This window comes from Aedes aegypti, unplaced genomic scaffold (genome assembly GCF_002204515.2).
Source record: "Aedes aegypti strain LVP_AGWG unplaced genomic scaffold, AaegL5.0 Primary Assembly AGWG_AaegL5_hic_scaff_880_PBJ_arrow, whole genome shotgun sequence".
NCBI classification, from domain to species: domain Eukaryota; kingdom Metazoa; phylum Arthropoda; class Insecta; order Diptera; family Culicidae; genus Aedes; species Aedes aegypti.
In genome coordinates, this window is record NW_018736581.1 from 21,612 (window position 1) to 39,451 (window position 17,840).

General features: G+C 36.9%; 1 protein-coding gene across 1 annotated transcript; it reads right to left on the reverse strand.

Moving 5' to 3' along the window:
• Positions 1 to 128: 128 nt before the first annotated feature.
• LOC5569325 lies at positions 129 to 17,741 on the reverse strand. The gene is made up of 2 exons (XM_001658378.2): positions 17,316 to 17,741; positions 129 to 595 (listed from the first exon to the last, which is right to left on the reverse strand). Exons 1-2 carry the CDS (start codon positions 17,348 to 17,350, stop codon positions 181 to 183), a joined length of 450 nt encoding a protein of 149 aa, XP_001658428.1. The 5' UTR covers positions 17,351 to 17,741; the 3' UTR covers positions 129 to 180.
• Between the last annotated feature and the right edge of the window lie 99 nt (positions 17,742 to 17,840).

A 17,840-nucleotide genomic window follows, 5' to 3' on the forward strand; every position in this document is an offset into this window, starting at 1 on the left:
AGTGGTTTATTAAAAAACTGAAGGTCGAACAACAACGTTTTTATCCTCGACAGACGGGGTTTCAACTCGCTACTTCAGTCTTTCTAAACAGCTGGGCGTTTATTATTAAGTAAATTGACTACGTTTAATTTAATGGTTTCAATGAGGTTATTTATTGATAAATCACTGCTGCTGACCCATTCACTGGTGATCAGCATAAAGATCCAATAGAGAATTTACTCTGGAGGTAAATTCAACCTCCAGATCGCGAGCCACTTGTAGAGGTAGCATGTCCATTCTTTCCGCCAGATATGCTCCAAAAGAAGCATGTTGGCTTTTGGTCTTTCCAGGTGCAGCAACCAGATCATCCAGGATGGTGTGGATTTTATCATCGATCGATCGCTCAGCCTTTTTCTTTTTAGATTTTCCTCGTTCATCCACGCTCTCAGCATGCGAATCTTCCAAATCTGTGTCGTCCAAGATAACCTCCTCAATTTCTTCGAATGGACGCTTAGATGAAGAATCATTATTCATCGAACTTGAAGGTCCATCGATCGATTCTCCATGATTTTTGGACTTAGCCTTTCCTTGTGGAGAGCTATAATTTCCGGTAGTTCTGGAAAAAAAAGAACAGTCCTAATTATTGCAGCCCATTTTACATACTGTGTGATATGGATCTTGGTTAAATTTTTTATGAAATCGCAGATAGAATTTCTGAAAAAAAAATCCAGGATAAATGCCTGCAGGAAATGCTGATGATAATCCCTGAAGAAATCTCTTGAGAATGAACTCTGAAGCAATTATTTTAGGAATTTGTAGATGACAATCTTGGAAGAATCCCAGGTAGAATTTCTTGAAGGAAAAACAACAATTTCAGGATGCTTTTAATTTGGTAGTCGTTTAAGGATCTCTGGAGCATACTTCATCCTGAATGTTGGGCCTCCTGTCAGATTTTAGAAGCATTATTACAGATATTACTGAGATTCTTTAAGGGCTGTTCATGAACCACGTGGTCATTAAGGGGGGGGGAGGTGTCTGGTCAGCCGGAAGACCACGGTCTATACATATTTGATTTTTTTTTGTGTGGACGAGCAGGAATGAAGTGTCTGAAAATCCATAAAAAAATACCACGTAGTTTACGAACAATACCTTAGAGATCCTCTCAGGAACCCTTTTACAGTCTTCTAAAAAAAAATATATAGGTGCCAGATTTTTTTCTAAGGAATAACTCCAAGGATTTGTCTTAGAATTTTACCATAGATTCCGATAACAATTTTCTGAAAATTCTCTATAAATATCTAAAGGTTTTCCTCGATCAATTTCTGGAGAACATTTCGGAGGAGCTCGTACAAGGATTGCTGGAAAATTATCTAGAAGATTCCTGGAAAAATCTTCAGAAACAAATATTAGAAAACCTGGAACAGAAATGTCTAAAGAAATTGGAAGGACGATTTTTGGAGAAATTTCTGAAGAAAATCTGTAGAAAATTCTGTGGAAATCCCTTGATGGATTTCAGAAGGAATTCATAAACCAAAATTTCCCCATTCAATTGTATGAAACTCAGCAGTATGTAAAACTTCTTCACGGTTTCAGAATAGCGTTAGGAACAATTTGGAGCCTCCTACGGTTCACTTTGTCATGAGGGATTTTTCTATACCGAATAGTCGGACGACGCATGATTTGACCAATGCTCAGTAGATTTAAAAAACATCGCCAAAGTGAATCAAAAGTAACAAAAATAAGATACATATCCTATGGGAGCATTCCAAATCCCGCTAGATATTCGTCATAAATATTCTCTGGAGTTAATTAGTATTTCAAGAGGCTTGCTATTGAGTTTCTTAGAAGCCAACGGTTTGCCATGGGGACTTGGCTTCGCCAAGAAATCTTCAAACACATTTTCAGACAGAATTCATAGCTGGCTGCAGTTTGTTCAATTCATTCAATAAACATCATAGTTCAGATTGTTTTTTTCAAGCATATCGCCAGGAAGCTGACAAAATCTGTCAAGGATTAATCTGCGAGTATTCCAGCAGTTTTCTATAGATCACCTCCAGAAATTATCATAGTTTTTTTTATATTTAAGATCACACTGGATAGAATTAGAAAAGATAAGTAATTGCATCCTGCGTGAAATCTGTAACTGACAGAATGACTATTTTTCCAGTATTTCCACATAAGCAAAAGCATAAGCATTGATGATCGTACAATTCATAGGTGCTACTACGTGATGGACCAGAATAATTGAAGTAGCACAATGAACCAAAAGATGTAGCTTGGAAGTAGCTTTTCATGTTCAATGTTCACAGTATTTCCACAGTTGGAAAACAGAATATGTTACGGTTTAAAAAAATTAAAGATCAAAAACTACTCTTGAACACTTGGACTCTTTATTCTTAACTCTTGAAAACAAGTTAGGTAACAGAACCTTCTCATAAGTGACGAACTTGCCATGGGTGAAAAACCACTTAAATAAAGAAAAGTGAATAAATTAATTATGTTGTTATGGCTATATCGGTCATACCTTCTCAGTATATGAATAAATAAATAATTAAAAATAACTACACTTATTGTCAATCGCATCGCGGACCCCTCTAGAGGTTCGTGGACTACCGGTTGGAAAGCCCTGTCATAGGGAATCTCTTGAAGAATTACAGGAGAATTTCATGGACTAAATCCTGAAGGTGTGACTGGAAAATCTAGATTCTAGACGAACTGCTGGATGTCCTTTGATGTATCCAGTGATATCCTCCAGGAAATTCTTCAGGCATTTCTTGAGGAACTGCAATAAGAATGTCTTCCGGAATGTATCAAGCAATTTATACGGCAATTCCTCTATTTCCTCAAGTATTTCTCTAGGAATTCGTTGAGCGATTCGTACATGAATTCGTTTAACGATTCCTTCAGTGATTCCTCCAGAAATTACTGTAAAGATTCCTTCAGAGATTTCTACAAGAATTCCTTTAGAGATTTCACATAAAATATTTTAGGGTAGTCTTCAAAAATTCTTCAGACATCCCTCAAGGAATTTCTTTATAGTTAAGAATTATCCAGGAATTGATCCTAAAATTATTTCAGGAATTCCTCAAGAAATTCGTACAGGCATTCTTGCAGGGACTCTTCATGGAATTTATCCTAAAAATTCAAACAGAGATTCCTGCAGAACACCATCTAAGTTGCTCAACGGATTCCTGAAGAGCTGTCCATGGGATATCCTCCAGTGTTTCCGTTAAAGATATGTTCAGTTTCATCCTGGGATACTCCAGGAATTCTTCTTGAGAGATGACTAAAGGTATTTCAGGTATTTTATAATATCTTAAAGGATTTCCAGAAGATAACTCTCTGATGGAATTCTTGAAAGAAATCTTGAGGGATTTTTTGGAGAAATCCATGGAAGATTTTTTTTGAGAAAACCCTGAACAAAATATTGGACAAAATAATGCAGAAATTCCTGTAGTGCCTATAGTTTCCTTTGGAGAATGTTAAGAATTAATAATTGCTGGAAGAATCTCTGAAGATAATTCTGAAATAAAAAAGAAATTTCTGAAGAAATAAAAAAAATATTACTGGAGAAATCTCTTTCTGAGACTTTACTGGAGAATTACTGGAACTTTCTGAGACATTTCGAGTGGAAACCCTGGAGTAATTCCTGAAGAGTCATTGGAGTAATATCTAGAGCAATTCTTAAGGAATATCCATAGGAATATCTGTATTTTGTTGTAGAAATCCTTTAAGGATTTTCTGGAGTATTTATTGAAGGAAACCTTTCTGAAAAAGAAAAATATCTGGGAGAATTGCTGGAGGAATTTCTGAAGAATTTATGGAGCAATCTCAGTAGAAACTTCTGAAAGTTTCTCTGAAGGGATTCCTGAAGTAGTTCTTTAAGGAATTTTAGAGGTGTTTTCTCGAGAATTTATAAGAGCAAAATTTTTTTTCAGAGTAATTTCAAGAAAAAGCCTTGGATCCCTAAATTCCCTTAAGGTTATGAAAGAAACCGTTGAAGTTTTGTTGAAAATCCAGATGGAATTTTTCTTGGGTAATTACAAGAAGAATTTCATGAAGATATCCTGAACGGTTTTCAGCCATAAATTATGGAAGAAACCGTTGAAGCTTTGTTGAAAATCCAGATGGAATTTTTCTGAGGTAATTACAAGAAGAATTTCATGAAGATATCCTGAACGGTTTTCAGCTATAAATTCCTAGAGTAATCACTTGAGTTCCTAGATGAATCTCCAACAAGTTGATGGAGGAATCCCTGAAAAAAATCATGGAAGAATCCCTGAAGATATTCCTGGAGGAATGCCTGGAGAAATCGTTTCTCCTAGAATTCTGTTGAGGATTTCGTCCAGGAATTGCTCCAATGGTGGAAACTCCTCTGGCGATTTGCTTCAGGTATTCCTCTGGAGATTTTCTCCAAAGACTTTTTCCAAGAATTCTTCTGAGGACTTCTCCCAAGAAATCCTCCGGGATTTTCTCCAGGAATTTTAAAGGGAATTTCCAACAGCAGAACTCCTTCAGGGAGTTCATCCAGAAATTCCGCATTCTTTAGGGGGTTTGTCAGAGAATTTGAAACAGGACTTTCTCAGGGAAGCTCTTTGGAGATTGCACCAGGAATTTCTCCGGGAAGCTCTTTGGAGATTGCACCAGAAATTTCTCTGGAGATTTTCTCCAGGAAGTCCTCTGGGAATTTCAAGGATTCCTCCGGGAATATCCCTCAACATTTACTCCGAGGATTTTCTCCAGGAATTATTTTCAGGCATTCATCCGGGGATTTATGGCAGGAATACCTCCGGGGTTTGCTGCAGGAATTTCTTCGGGGATTCCTCCGGGAATTTCTTCGGGTATGTATTTCCTTTAGAAATTTCTCCGAGGATTTCGTCCAGAAGTTCCACCGGAGGTTTTTCCAAGAGCTCCTCCGGGGATTTCCTCTGGGAATTTCGTCTAGAAGTTCCTTAGAGGAATTTCTCCAGAAATTCCTTCGGAGACTTTATCCGAAGATTTCTTCCAGGAATATATCTGCGGATTTACACCAGGAATTTTTCTCCAGGAATTCCTCAGAGAGTTTCAGCAATTCCTCCGGGGATTTGGTCAAGGATTTTCTCTGGGGATTTCGTCCAGCAATTCATTAGGAAATTCTTTTGAGGTTTTTCTCCAGAAATTCTTTCGGGGATTTTTTCAGAGAATTTTTCCGGAGACATCCTTCAGGATTTTCTCTTGGTATTTAAACCAGGAATTTTTACGGGGATTTTTTGCAAGAATTTATCTTGGAATTTCTGCAGGAATTCCTCCGGGAATTTCAAGGATTCCTCTGACGATATCCCCAGAAACTCCTCCGGGAATTTTCTCCAGAAATTTCTCAGGGGATTGTCAATAGCTATTACTCCGGAGATTTCGTGCAGAAATTCTTCCGGGGATTTCCAGGAATTGTTTCTGGGATTTCTCCAAGAAGCATCTCCGAGGATTTTCTACCGCAACTCCTCCAGGAATTCTTCTGGAAATTTCGTCCAGAAATAGGGTCCTAAAGCCATGTCCCAATTTTAGTGCCAAACGCTTAAGTTTAGGCCAAGAACACATATTTACACAATTTTTTAATGTTTTCCGGTAGTTTTTAGTCCAAAAAACATTTTTTATATTTATTTTAGATTTTGTCACACCCCTTGGCTTAAACTCAAAATTTGGGTGTATTTTGTTTTCCGTGTCCCTTCCGAAATGTCAGATAGGAACAACCCCAGTGTTAAAACTAAAAGCCCTGTGGTGTTTTGGTCAACTAAGCGAACGTCAAACATGATCTCAAGTGTCAAGGTTCATTTGTGGACCCAATGTTTAAATTGAAGTTTAAATATGATGTAGCCGTTAGTTGAGCGGGAAAAAATGCTAAAGTAGTTGCAGTAACATGCTCTTTCGTGTTATTGAATTAAAACAAGATTTCATTAAACATTTTAGGACCCGTCCAGAAACTCCTCTGGCGATCTGCACCAGGTATTCCTCCGGAGATTTTCTTCAGATATTTCTCCGGAGATTTTTTCCAAGAATTCTTCCGGGATTTTCCTCTAAGAACCGAGATTTCCCTCAAGGAATACCTCCGAGGATTTTAATCAGAAATCTTACCGAAGATTTTTTCATCGATCTCCTCCGGGGAACCCCCAATAATTCTTCCGGGGATTTACTCCTGAAATTTCTGCGAGAATTTCAAATAGCAATTCCTCCGAGAATTTCAAGGGTTCCTCCGGGGATATTCCTCAAGACCTGCTTCGGGAATTTTCTAATAGTAATTCCTCCGGGGATTTCCCACAGAAATTCTTCTACGCTTTCCTCTAGGGATTGTTCTAGGAATTTCCTTCAGATCACCTTCGGAGATTGGTCCAGGAATTCCTCCGTGGATTTCCTCCAGAAACTCCTCTGGCACTTTGCTCCACGAATTCGTCCGAGGATTTTCTACAGGAATTCCTCAGGAGATTTCATTCAGAAATTCTTCCGGCGATTTCGTCCAGAAATTCATTAATAAATTCCTCTGAGGATTTTCTCCAGAAACTCTTTCGGAGATTTTTTCCAAAGAATTTGTCCAGAGATTTCCTCCAGGATGTTCTTTGGAGTTTTACAACAGGAGTTTCTCCGGAGATTTCTTCCAGGAATGCCCCGGTGATTTCTTCCAAGAACTTCTTCGAAAATTCCCTCCAGGAATAATCCGGGGATTTCCTTCAAGGTTTCCTTTGGGGATTTCATCTATAAATTTCTGCGGGGATTTCTCCATAAATTAATCCGGAGATTTCTCCCAAGAGTTTCTCTTTAGGATTTCACAAGGATTTACACTTGGGCCGAGGATTTTCCTCAACGATTTCTTCCAGAAATTCCTCCGGAGGTATTCTCCAAGAATTCCTCCGGTAATTCTTTTGGAGGTCCACCAGGAATTCCATCGAATTTCCTCTTCAGTTTCTCCAGAAATTTCTCCAGATTTCGTCAAGCTATTACTCCGGAGTTCCTCTACAAACACCTCCAGAGTTCCTCCATGAATTAATCCGTAGTTCCTCCAGGATTTTTTTTTTGAGATTAACTAGGATTTTGTCCAGAATTCCACTGTACAGGGTGGCCAGTGAAAAGTCAATTTCAAATTCCCGGTTTTCTCCCGGTTTTTCCCGGTATTTCAAAAATATTCCCGGTTTAATGATATGGTAAGAAACATTATTGCGATTTTTTTACCATTTCAAACGACTTTTAAGTATGAGTTTTTTGGTCATCAACCTAAACTTACTTATACTGATTCTGCTAAATTCCAGTTTGATCTATGAAACGATATTTTACGACGGTCATTTTAAGTAATCGTGGAATTTGTTATGAAAAAGTTCAGTGTAAAAAAAAAGTTAGACCCTCGTTTATATGATGGGATCGAGTCAATCTTTGAATGAATGACAGTTTAAATTTTCAACATTTCGTTCCATGGTCATCAGCATAGAATTTTTTGTTATGTTCTATCCCCACAAATCTAGAACATTTTCTCAGGGCAATTATTTGTGATAAAAAAAATAACAGTCATAATTCTGAAATGAATTAGAATTTTGTACTATTTTTACCAAGCCCAAACAAGAAGCGAATGGCAAATCTTCAATAAATATCATAGGTTGTAAATAGAGTTTTCAAATTTCCCGGGATTTGATTTCCCGGGAAACGGGAAATAAATTTGCCATTTCCCGGGAAATCCCGGGATCCCGGGAAATTTTCAAAAACGTGAAAATAAAGCTTTTTTTTTTATTTGTATTTTTGTTATATATTTTTATACCAGTAAACTTGTATGGTACCTACATTCTCTTTTTTGTGTGTAATTTATTTATGTTTCTCAAAAAAATCTATTGATTTTGTTGTGTACGCTAGGCTTCAGAACAACACAAATTATGATATTGAGTCCATGGGGAGATTATTCTTGACAAATCGTATGAAGTTCAAATTATATGTACAGGACGGACTCGATTATCCGGAATTCGATTATCCGGAGTTTGTTCTTTGATATTCTTATTTTTGAGATTTTATGCATGAATTTGAGATAATTTGGTATTGCAATATACAATATGAATGGTTTTGCAGCTTTGGATGTAGGTAAGAAAGGGGATTTGAAAAAAAGGTTTTTTGTATGCCGGTCAAAATAATTTCTTCCCAAGACCCCTAATGTTCCTACAAATAAATTCTGGCTACGCCACTGCATTATATAAATAAAAAAAACGAAAAAAGAAAATAATTAAATTCTTTTAATGTATATTTCCATTTTTCTTTTAGTGACTCGATTATAAGGAAGATTATGTTATCCGAAGTGAAAAAAATCGATACAAAGGATAATCGAGTCCGACCTGAACCAACATTAAATCAAATCTTTCAAGCACTAGAATAATAACCAACTAGAGTCTAACGATGGAAAATGTGACGGTTAAATCCATGAAAACTTTATGAGCGTTCTCAATTCATGGATGATCCCTCGAAAAATCCTGTATTGTGTATAGCATATAATCTATTTTGAAAAAAAAAAACATATCGTCAAAGAGTTATTCATTTTATGAACAACTATTTGATTACAAAAAAACAACAAATCAATATGGAAGTATAACTAGTGATCTAGTAAGGTCATTGGTAAGAATGATATGAAAAGTAAATTAAACGATAGTTTTGGTTTGAAAATGGATGGTTAATCCTTTTTTAATAGAACTACCCTTGAAATACAGAAATCCCGGGAAATACGGGAATCCCGGAAAACAGGAAATCATTTCCCGGGAAACGGGAATCCCGGGAAATCTCATATCCCGGGAAATGTTCCCGGGATTGAAACTCTAGTTGTAAACGCATTTAATTTGATAGTAGTGAATTGCAAGCTTGCTTAGAGAAATTTATAACATCCAAACATTGTAGTTTTTAACATAAAATGCTTCATGAAGCTATATGAAAAACTTTTCGCAAGATGTTTTTTCATTAAAAGTTTTTTATTTACTGGATTAGAGCAATTATTGACTAACTAGGGATTCGAATTCAGACGCTTTTGTAAAAATCCACTAAAGTATAGATCGTGCTGGTTGAAACATTAATTGGTATGCAAAATTTTCCCGGAGCTAATTGAAATTCCCGTATATTTCCCGGTTTTCTCCCGGTGATTCGAAATTCCCGGCTTTTTCCCGGTTTTCCCGATTTCCCGGTGCGCTGGTCACCCTGACTGTAGCTCCCCCAGCAACTCTTCCGTTGCTTCAGCAATTTCTCAGGAGTTCCTCCTGGAGCTTTGGAGAAACTGGATAAAATCCAAAATAAATGCTGAAAGAACTCCGGAGGAATTTGTAGAGCAACTCAGGAGGAATTACCGAAGAAGCTTCGAAGGAATTCCAGGAGAAACTCTAAAGGAATACCTGTAGGAACTCTGGGCAAAATCCTAGAGAATATCCAAAGGAAATCCTGGAGGAACTACGAAGCAATTTCTGCAGGAACCCAGGAGGCGTTGCTGGAGAAACTCCGGATGTATTTCTGGAGGAACTCCGGGGGAATTGCTTGACGAACTCCAGAGAAATTTTTGAAGCAATTCCCAGCGTTGGGAATGAACTCGGGAGGAACTTTCCAGAAATTCCAGAAGAATCGCTGTAGGAACTCTTCTGGAAGAAATCTAGAAGAATTTCCTGTAGAAATCCGGAGGACGTTCCGAGGAATCGCTGGATGAGATCCAGAAGAATTGCCGGAGGAAATGCGGAAGAATTAATTTCTCATAGGATTAAAGAAAAACTGGAGGAACTCTGGAGGAATTCCAGGAGGAAGTATAGATAAATTCCCGGAGAAACTTTTGAGAAATTTCCTGAGGAACTCTGGACAAACTCCTGGAGGGAATGTAGTGAATTTTTCGAAACAACTTCAGAAGAACTCCAGAGTATTTCCGAGGAACTACAGTGAAACCCCCATAAGTGGATGTTCCATTATTCGATATCGACACATGGAATCAGCGGTAAAGTAAACGTCAAACTAAAACAAAAGCGATGCAAGCGGCACGAGTGGCTCGTCGGCCAACTACCAAATATTCAAATTAAGCGTGCTCTGCGAAAGAAAATAATCAGAGTTTTAAGTCTGTTTGTCTGTGCTATGACGGTAGTTGAAGTTCCCGGAGGAATTCCTGGAGGGAATTCTCGGACCAATTCCTTGAAGAAATCTCCTCAGGAATTCCTGGAGGAAATTCTAGGACAAAATCCTCGGAGGATTTTTTTTAATGAAATTCCTAGAGGAAATCCCCGGGAAATTTCTGGACAAAATCCCCAAAGAAATTTCTGGATGAAATCTCCGCATGAATTCTTGGGAGAAATTTTCAAAGGGAGCAAATCCCCAGAAGATTTTTGGATTTAATCTACGGAACAATTTTTGGAGGAATTTCTGGAGGAAAGCCCCGTAATAATTTCTGGATAAAATCCACGGAGAACCTCCGGAGGATATCTCCGGAAAAATAATTGATATCTCCGGAAAAATAATTGAAATCCCCGAAGGAATTATTGGAAAAATGTTGTTCTTGATATCCCCAAGGAAATGCTTGAAGTTCCCGGAGGAATTCCTGGAGGAAATTCACGGACCAATTCCTTGAGGAAATCTCCTAAGCAATTCCTGGAGGAAATTCCCGGTGAAATTCCAGGTGCAGGTGGTGAGAAATTCCTGGATGAGTTCTCTGAAAAAATCCTCGGGAGAATTGCTTGCCAAAATCCCCGGAGGATTGTTTAAATGAAATCCCCAAAAAAATTCTGGACAAAATCCCCAGAGGAATTTCTGGATGAAATCCCCGCATGAAGTCTTGGGAGAAATTTCTCAAAGGGAGCAAATCCCCAGAAGATTTTTGGAGGTAATCAACGAAGCAATTTTTGGATGAATTCCAGGAATAATTTCTTGAGGAAATCCTCGGGAGGGTTCTTGGAGGATATCTTCGGAAGAATCATAGAAATCCCCGAAGGAATTCTTGGAAAAATGTAGTTCTTGATATCCCCGGGGAAATTCTTGAAGTTCCTGGAGGAAATTCTCGGACCAATTCCTTGAGGAAACCTCCTCAGGAATTCCTGGAGAAAATTCCCGGAGAAATTCCAGGTGCATTTTCCAGAGAAATTCCTGGATGAGTTCTTTGAAAAAATCCTCGGGAGAATTGCTTGCCAAAATCCCCGGAGGATTGTTTAAATGAAATCCCCAAAAGAATTTCTGGACAAAATCCCCAGAGGAATTTCTGGATGAAATCCCCGTATGAATTCTTGGGAGAAATTTCTCAAAAGGAGCAAATCTCCAGAAGATTTTTGGAGGTAATCAACGAAGCAATTTTTAGATGAATTCCAGGAATAATTTCTTGAGGAAATCCTCAGGAGGGTTCTTGGGGAATATCTTCGGAAGAATCATTGAAATCCCCGAAGGAATTCTTGGAAAAATGTAGTTCTTGATATCCCTGGGGAAATTCTTGAAGTTCCTGGAGGAAATTCTCGGACCAATTCCTTGAGGAAACCTCCTCAGGAATTCCTGGAGAAAATTCCCGGAGAAATTCCAGGTGCATTTTCCAGAGAAATTCCTGGATGAGTTCTCTGAAAAAATCCTCGGGAGAATTGCTTGCCAAAATCCCCGGAGGATTTTTTTAAATGAAATCTTTAGAAGAAATCCCCAAAAGAATTTCTGGATAAAATCCCCAGAGGAATTTCTGGATGAAATCCCCACATGAATTCTTGTGAGAAATTTCTCAAAGGGAGCAAATCTCCAGAAGATTTTTGGAGGTAATCTACGAAGCAATTTTTGGAAGAATTCCAGGAATAATTTCTGGAGAAAATCCCCAGAGGAGTTCTTGGGGGATATCTCCGGAAGGATAATTGAAATCCCCGAAGGAATTCTAGGAAAAAAAGTAGTTCTTGATAAATCCGGGGAAATCTTTGATGTTCTCGGAGGATTCCTGGAGGAAATTCTCGGACCAATTCCTTGAGGAAACCTCCTCAGGAATTCCTGGAGAAAATTCCCGGAGAAATTCCAGGTGCATTTTCCAGAGAAATTCCTGGATGAGTTCTCTGAAAAAATCCTCGGGAGAATTGCTTGCCAAAATCCCCGGAGGATTTTTTTTAAATGAAATCTTTAGAAGAAATCCCCAAAAGAATTTCTGGACAAAATCCCCAGAGGAATTTCTGGATGAAATCCCCGTATGAATTCTTGGGAGAAATTTATCAAAAGGAACAAATCTCCAGAAGATTTTTGGAGGTAATCAACGAAGCAATTTTTAGATGAATTCCAGGAATAATTTCTTGAGGAAATCCTCAGGAGGGTTCTTGGGGAATATCTTCGGAAGAATCATTGAAATCCCCGAAGGAATTCTTGAAAAAATGTAGTTCTTGATATCCCCGGGGAAATTCTTGAAGTTCCTGGAGGAAATTCTCGGACCAATTCCTTGAGGAAACCTCCTCAGGAATTCCTGGAGAAAATTCCCGGAGAAATTCCAGGTGCATTTTCCAGAGAAATTCCTGGATGAGTTCTCTGAAAAAATCCTCGGGAGAATTGCTTGCCAAAATCCCCGGAGGATTTTTTTTAAATGAAATCTTTAGAAGAAATCCCCAAAAGAATTTCTGGACAAAATCCCCAGAGGAATTTCTGGATGAAATCCCCGCATGAATTCTTGTAGAAATTTCTCAAAGGGAGCAAATCTCCACAAGATTTTTGGAGGTAATCTACGAAGCAATTTTTGGATGAATTCCAGGAATAATTTCTGGAGAAAATCCTCGGGAGGGTTCTTGGGGGATATCTCCGAAAGAATCATTGAAATCCCCGAAGGAATTCTAGGAAAAAAAGTAGTTCTTGATAACTCCGAGGAAATCCTTGAAGTTCTCGGAGGATTCCTGGAGGAAATTCTCGGACCAATTCCTTGAGGAAGAAATTCCCGGAGAAATTCCAGGAGCGACTTCCAGAGAATTTCAAACACAAAACAGACAGTAGTAGGCAATAGTTAATTAATCGAATTAATCTGCCAAAAACAAAGTTTATTGATCGTATTGAAAATTGTAAGGTGTTAACACATTTTTGATCGTTTTGTTTTAAAGCTAAGTATGTTGTTACGCTCAAGAAAAGAAAAGAAATTCCTTGACTGCATTGGAAAAAAGCTATCGCTATCAAACCTACAGTAATTTCTAAAATAATATAAATATTTTAATTCCTGATGATGCAGGTGTTTTAAAACTAGCTAACTAGATCAGCTTCTAAATTTTGTATGGCCCGCGGCCCGCATATTTGGCTCGTTGAATATTCTACAACTTGAAGTTGAGATATCAAGTCTAGTTTTGAATTTTATTTCATGCTGATATTTTAACTCGGTAAATCATAAAAAAAAGGTTTTTAGAATCTGAAATACATTCATAATGTTATGAATTATTAAAAGTCTTTATTTCAAATATTTGAAAACAAAATCTGGATGTTTTGCAGTAAGATTGTAAGCACTGTTGATTTTAGTTTCACTAACGGTCAAAACGTTCTACAAAGAAATTTGAGAAGACCGAATTGAGGTTAATTCTTAAATACACAAATTTAATCTACGAAAACGCGTTTTTGTACCATAACCTCCTTCAACTTTTGCTAATGAAGCCTGAACAAGTCATTGCCAAACAAATTTTCAAACATGATTTCACTTAATCACAGGAGAATATTCTCAAAGAATCTTAAAAATGAATTTCACCAACTCCTGGGAGTGCTGCCTATACTTGTGATTATAAAAATACCAGTTTTGCACAAAATCTTCGACAGACTGCTCAAATAATTCTGGACACTACTTTCAGGTATGACATGAGCAGGATTCTCATATAATCTTCAATAAGATTCTTTGACTTCTGGTCAGGATTTTTAAGGTTTTCAATTCTAATTTTCAAAAATGATGGGCAAGGTTACAATGTAACCTTAGGTAGAATTTCAAAAGAATCTTAGGCAAATTTATAATAGAGGTAAGAGCAGGTTTCTTCTGAAATGGTGGACAGCATTCGAAAAGATTTCAAAGCAGGATTGCGAAATGAAAATTGGGATGAATATTTAGCAGCAATCACCTATTCGATGTTTTCAAAATAAATTTTCTTCATTTGCTGACATTTGCGAATATTTGTGCATTTTAGAAAATTGACCGATACACAAAAGTATTTCAGCGATTTGGCCCGCGATTCAAAAAAGGGGGCAGGCCTGTTTTATAGTCTTAGCAAGGTATCAACCCAAGTTTGATTCATAAATTCCCTGACCTTCCAGTCGATTTCTAGAAAAATTCTAAACCATTTAATTTTATGGCTTCAACAACCAATCGATTTTTTTTTAAATCTGTTTTATAACTCAGAAGTATCAGTTCTCACGTTTTCAAATGCACAAAACTGGAGAAATAGTTGGAAAACGTACCTGATCTTCTTATTTTAAGCTTTCTGGTAGTGCACAAAGCCAAAATAAAAAGTTCACTGTTGTTTAACACTTTCTTTGCGAGATTTGTGCCTTTTTTTTAAAATAAACTAAATATTTCAAATAGTACAAAATTGTAAACAATAATATAAAACGTAAACGAATATCTTAAATTTATCAGAAAAATATATAAATAAAAAAATTACTTTTGTGGGTAGCCGTTTAAAATCAAAGGTCAGGTTCTATAAAATATAATAATAAGGTTGAAGTTCTCGAAATAGAACTGAATTAGGGTAACGTATATAATTTGGACAGGCTTGTCGTTCTATGCTTATTTCCAATGAGATGTTGAGGAACACATGTACGGGAAATCATGTATTGCATTATTAATACACTATGCTACATATTAATGATGACCATTTTCATAACAATTACAAATTGGCTTCAAGAATGTAAAAATTGTAAATTGTATCTACAGAACATCTGTGGAACCTACGAATGCAAGAGGATATGCATTTCAAGAGCATACATTAAATGCAATAATAGCGGTCAGAATTAGCATTCATAAAAAATTTGAAAGTGGAAACATGATAAGATATGTCTAAAATTTAAGCTAAGTTCATCTAAAATCTTAACATGAGCATATATGGCATAAATCAGGTGTTGTCCAAAATAGATTATGGTTTTTGTTCAGTTGATATAATTTGGCCATCTGATGAAACACACTACACTACATCTGATGAACACACTGATGATATTTGCTTGCATTGAATGAAACTATTGATTTTCACTAATATACACATCCAATAAGCGAACAAATGCATATGTAACATGTAAACTCTTACAGTATTGTGATATGATCGTCTTTTCAAGAAACCATTGTATGGATATTAAGATAACGCCTCTGTCCAAATTATATTCACATGAGGGTGTCCGAAATGTATGACAGACAGGCTGCCAAAAAACGCTATTTTGGAAGCTAATACTACAGTTTGTAATCATTATTATTATCTTTACTATCAAAAATTCATCTCCTAAATTCTTAAGTAATGTTTGCCTTATTAAATTTTCATAGTTATTAAGGAAATTCAAACCTAGCTTGTAATACGAACGTCTACAATATCTGAAGGTTGAACCTATAATGTTGTCTCAAAGTTAACACACCCACTATTACGTTCCATTAATTATATAGGGCTCATTCACTAATTTTATAACGCTGAAGGGGTGGGTGGGTGTGCTTAAGATATTTCAGCTCATAAATATAAAATTTTTGAAATATTCATACATTCTGAAATTTGTGAATAAACGCATAACAGTTCTTATGAGTAGCTTTAAAATAATGATTTTACAGCATAGCCTTTTAGATCGAAGACCGATGTATGAATATAATTTGTTTCGAAATTATTCACGTGATCTACTAGTACCCCTATTAGGAAAGAATCATTCATTGTCATACATACCTGAATGACCAACAATTGCATATGTATAGGCTTAGCTGATGTGACTTTCCTAATATGTAGTTTTTTCACTCATTTATTGTCTACAAAACCTTGTGAAGTATATAAATTTGATGCTATTACTTACTACTTGATATTATCACTTTTTACTTTATATTGATATTATTAATTTTTACTTACTGTTTATTATTATATTATTGTATTTATTAACTTATGTGATATTTGGGCTTATTCAACGAGTATTATCACATCCAGAATTCCCATTGAGTGAAACACTTCAATACCATCATAGATCATATAATATTACTTAATTATAGAACGGCATTTTGATATATTATTCCAAGTATGTTCCTATCCGCTCTTGTCCTGTTGGGTCTTGAAAAACCTCGTAGAAGATTACAAACTGTCAATGGTATTCCCATAACCCACCCACAGTTTGTAATCTTCTCACTAGTTTTAAATTATATTAACTCGGAGTAAAGACGACTTCAATAAATGATTAATGTATTATGCAGTAGTTTGTATAAAATTACTACTACTACTAAATCTAAGCAATGCTCATGAAAATTTGTCAATTGGACTTCACTAATTGATAGTAGGGTGCAGAGATTCTTGGGCACTTCCATGATTCACTTTGGCATGGGGGTTTTTTATCGGCCAAATTGTCTGAAACTTTTCAATAAGAAGCACTTGAATACGACGCATGTTATGACCAAATATGAGCTCTGTAGCTTTCCAAAAACCTCAACGTGAATCAAAAGTGCCAAGAATTGGATCCGGCTCCCTATCTAGAATGCCTTTAAATAATTTTAATTGAATTTTCTTTAAATTTGAACTGGTTAATAATATTAAATGGTTACTGATGATCAAATGATGGATTCTCAAGCCCTAAACATCTGATTGTTGTAATAACAACTTTGTGATTGTTTTGAAGTTTATACAACCTCTAATTCGCACTACAAAATACAGTGATTAAATTTCTAAGATCATCGCTCCCTGGAAGATCTCTTTGTTGAGGATACACCATATTTAGCCATTTAGATGCACAGACTGTAACTTGAAACTAGACAACGGACATGCAATGGCAGAGCCGACAAACATTCCTTATGAAAATTCGGGAATCGAACCCACTCCCCGCAACACTGACGACACTAACCGCTCAGCCACTAAGCCTACAAAATTGTGTGAATTGCAATGAATATTAAACAAACATTCTCAATCATTCTCGAGACCCTAAACCCTAAAAATTCTCAATCAATAAGTGTTTATTCCGGGCCGTTGACACATAGGGAAAGTGTACCAGTTATGGCCATAGTGGTTCCCTATTTGGCCACATGTGTAATTTTGACAACTTTCGCATTTTAAATCTTTTTGAATATTTCAACATCAAGATATATCTTAATTCTAACTAATACAATACACAAAATTTTTCAAAATTTGAAGACATCAAATTAATCACATGGCGAAATAGGGAACCACTATGTCCATAACTGGTACACCTACCCTAGTTACCTGTTCAACCGTAGTTGTTCCGAAGCTGACTCCATTTAGGCTTTTCATTAGCAGCTCACTCCGCTGCAGCGAGCAAGTTGCTGAACAACGATTGGAGATGTCCCGTTCGTGCCGGATCCAGTTCAGGAGCGTCTCCAACTCATTCCCAACTCCATCGATGAGCAGATTTCCAAAACGAGCCACCAGACTTCTTTTGGTACGGCAGCTTCCATGGCTTTCGTTAGCCGACGACAAACGTCGACAATGGTTGACTTCTTCCGACCGGTTTTTTAAGACGGTTATGCCGGAAAGGATCACCAAACAGCAATAATTCTTCCTCCGTTGATTTGTGATCCGGCCGATGGATTTCTCACGATTTTTTCGCGTCGGAAACTCCGGAAATTGACAAAATAAAACGCGATCGCGGACTAATGGCGGCCATCAATCGCCGACCAACAGTGCGCATCGTACCTTCGTGCTGTGCGTACACGAATTCTCTCTGCTCTTGGAAGTTTTCTTAAAAACTACCTAAAGCAATAAAACAGT

Excerpts from the sequence above, each read along its gene's own strand:
- LOC5569325 (XM_001658378.2), bottom strand. The coding sequence starts at position 17,350 with ATGGAGTCAGCTTCGGAACAACTACGGTTGAACAG. Across the intron at positions 596-17,315 it reads GAACAACTACGGTTGAACAG|AACTACCGGAAATTATAGCT; the intron begins GTAACTAGGGTA and ends TTTTTTTTCCAG.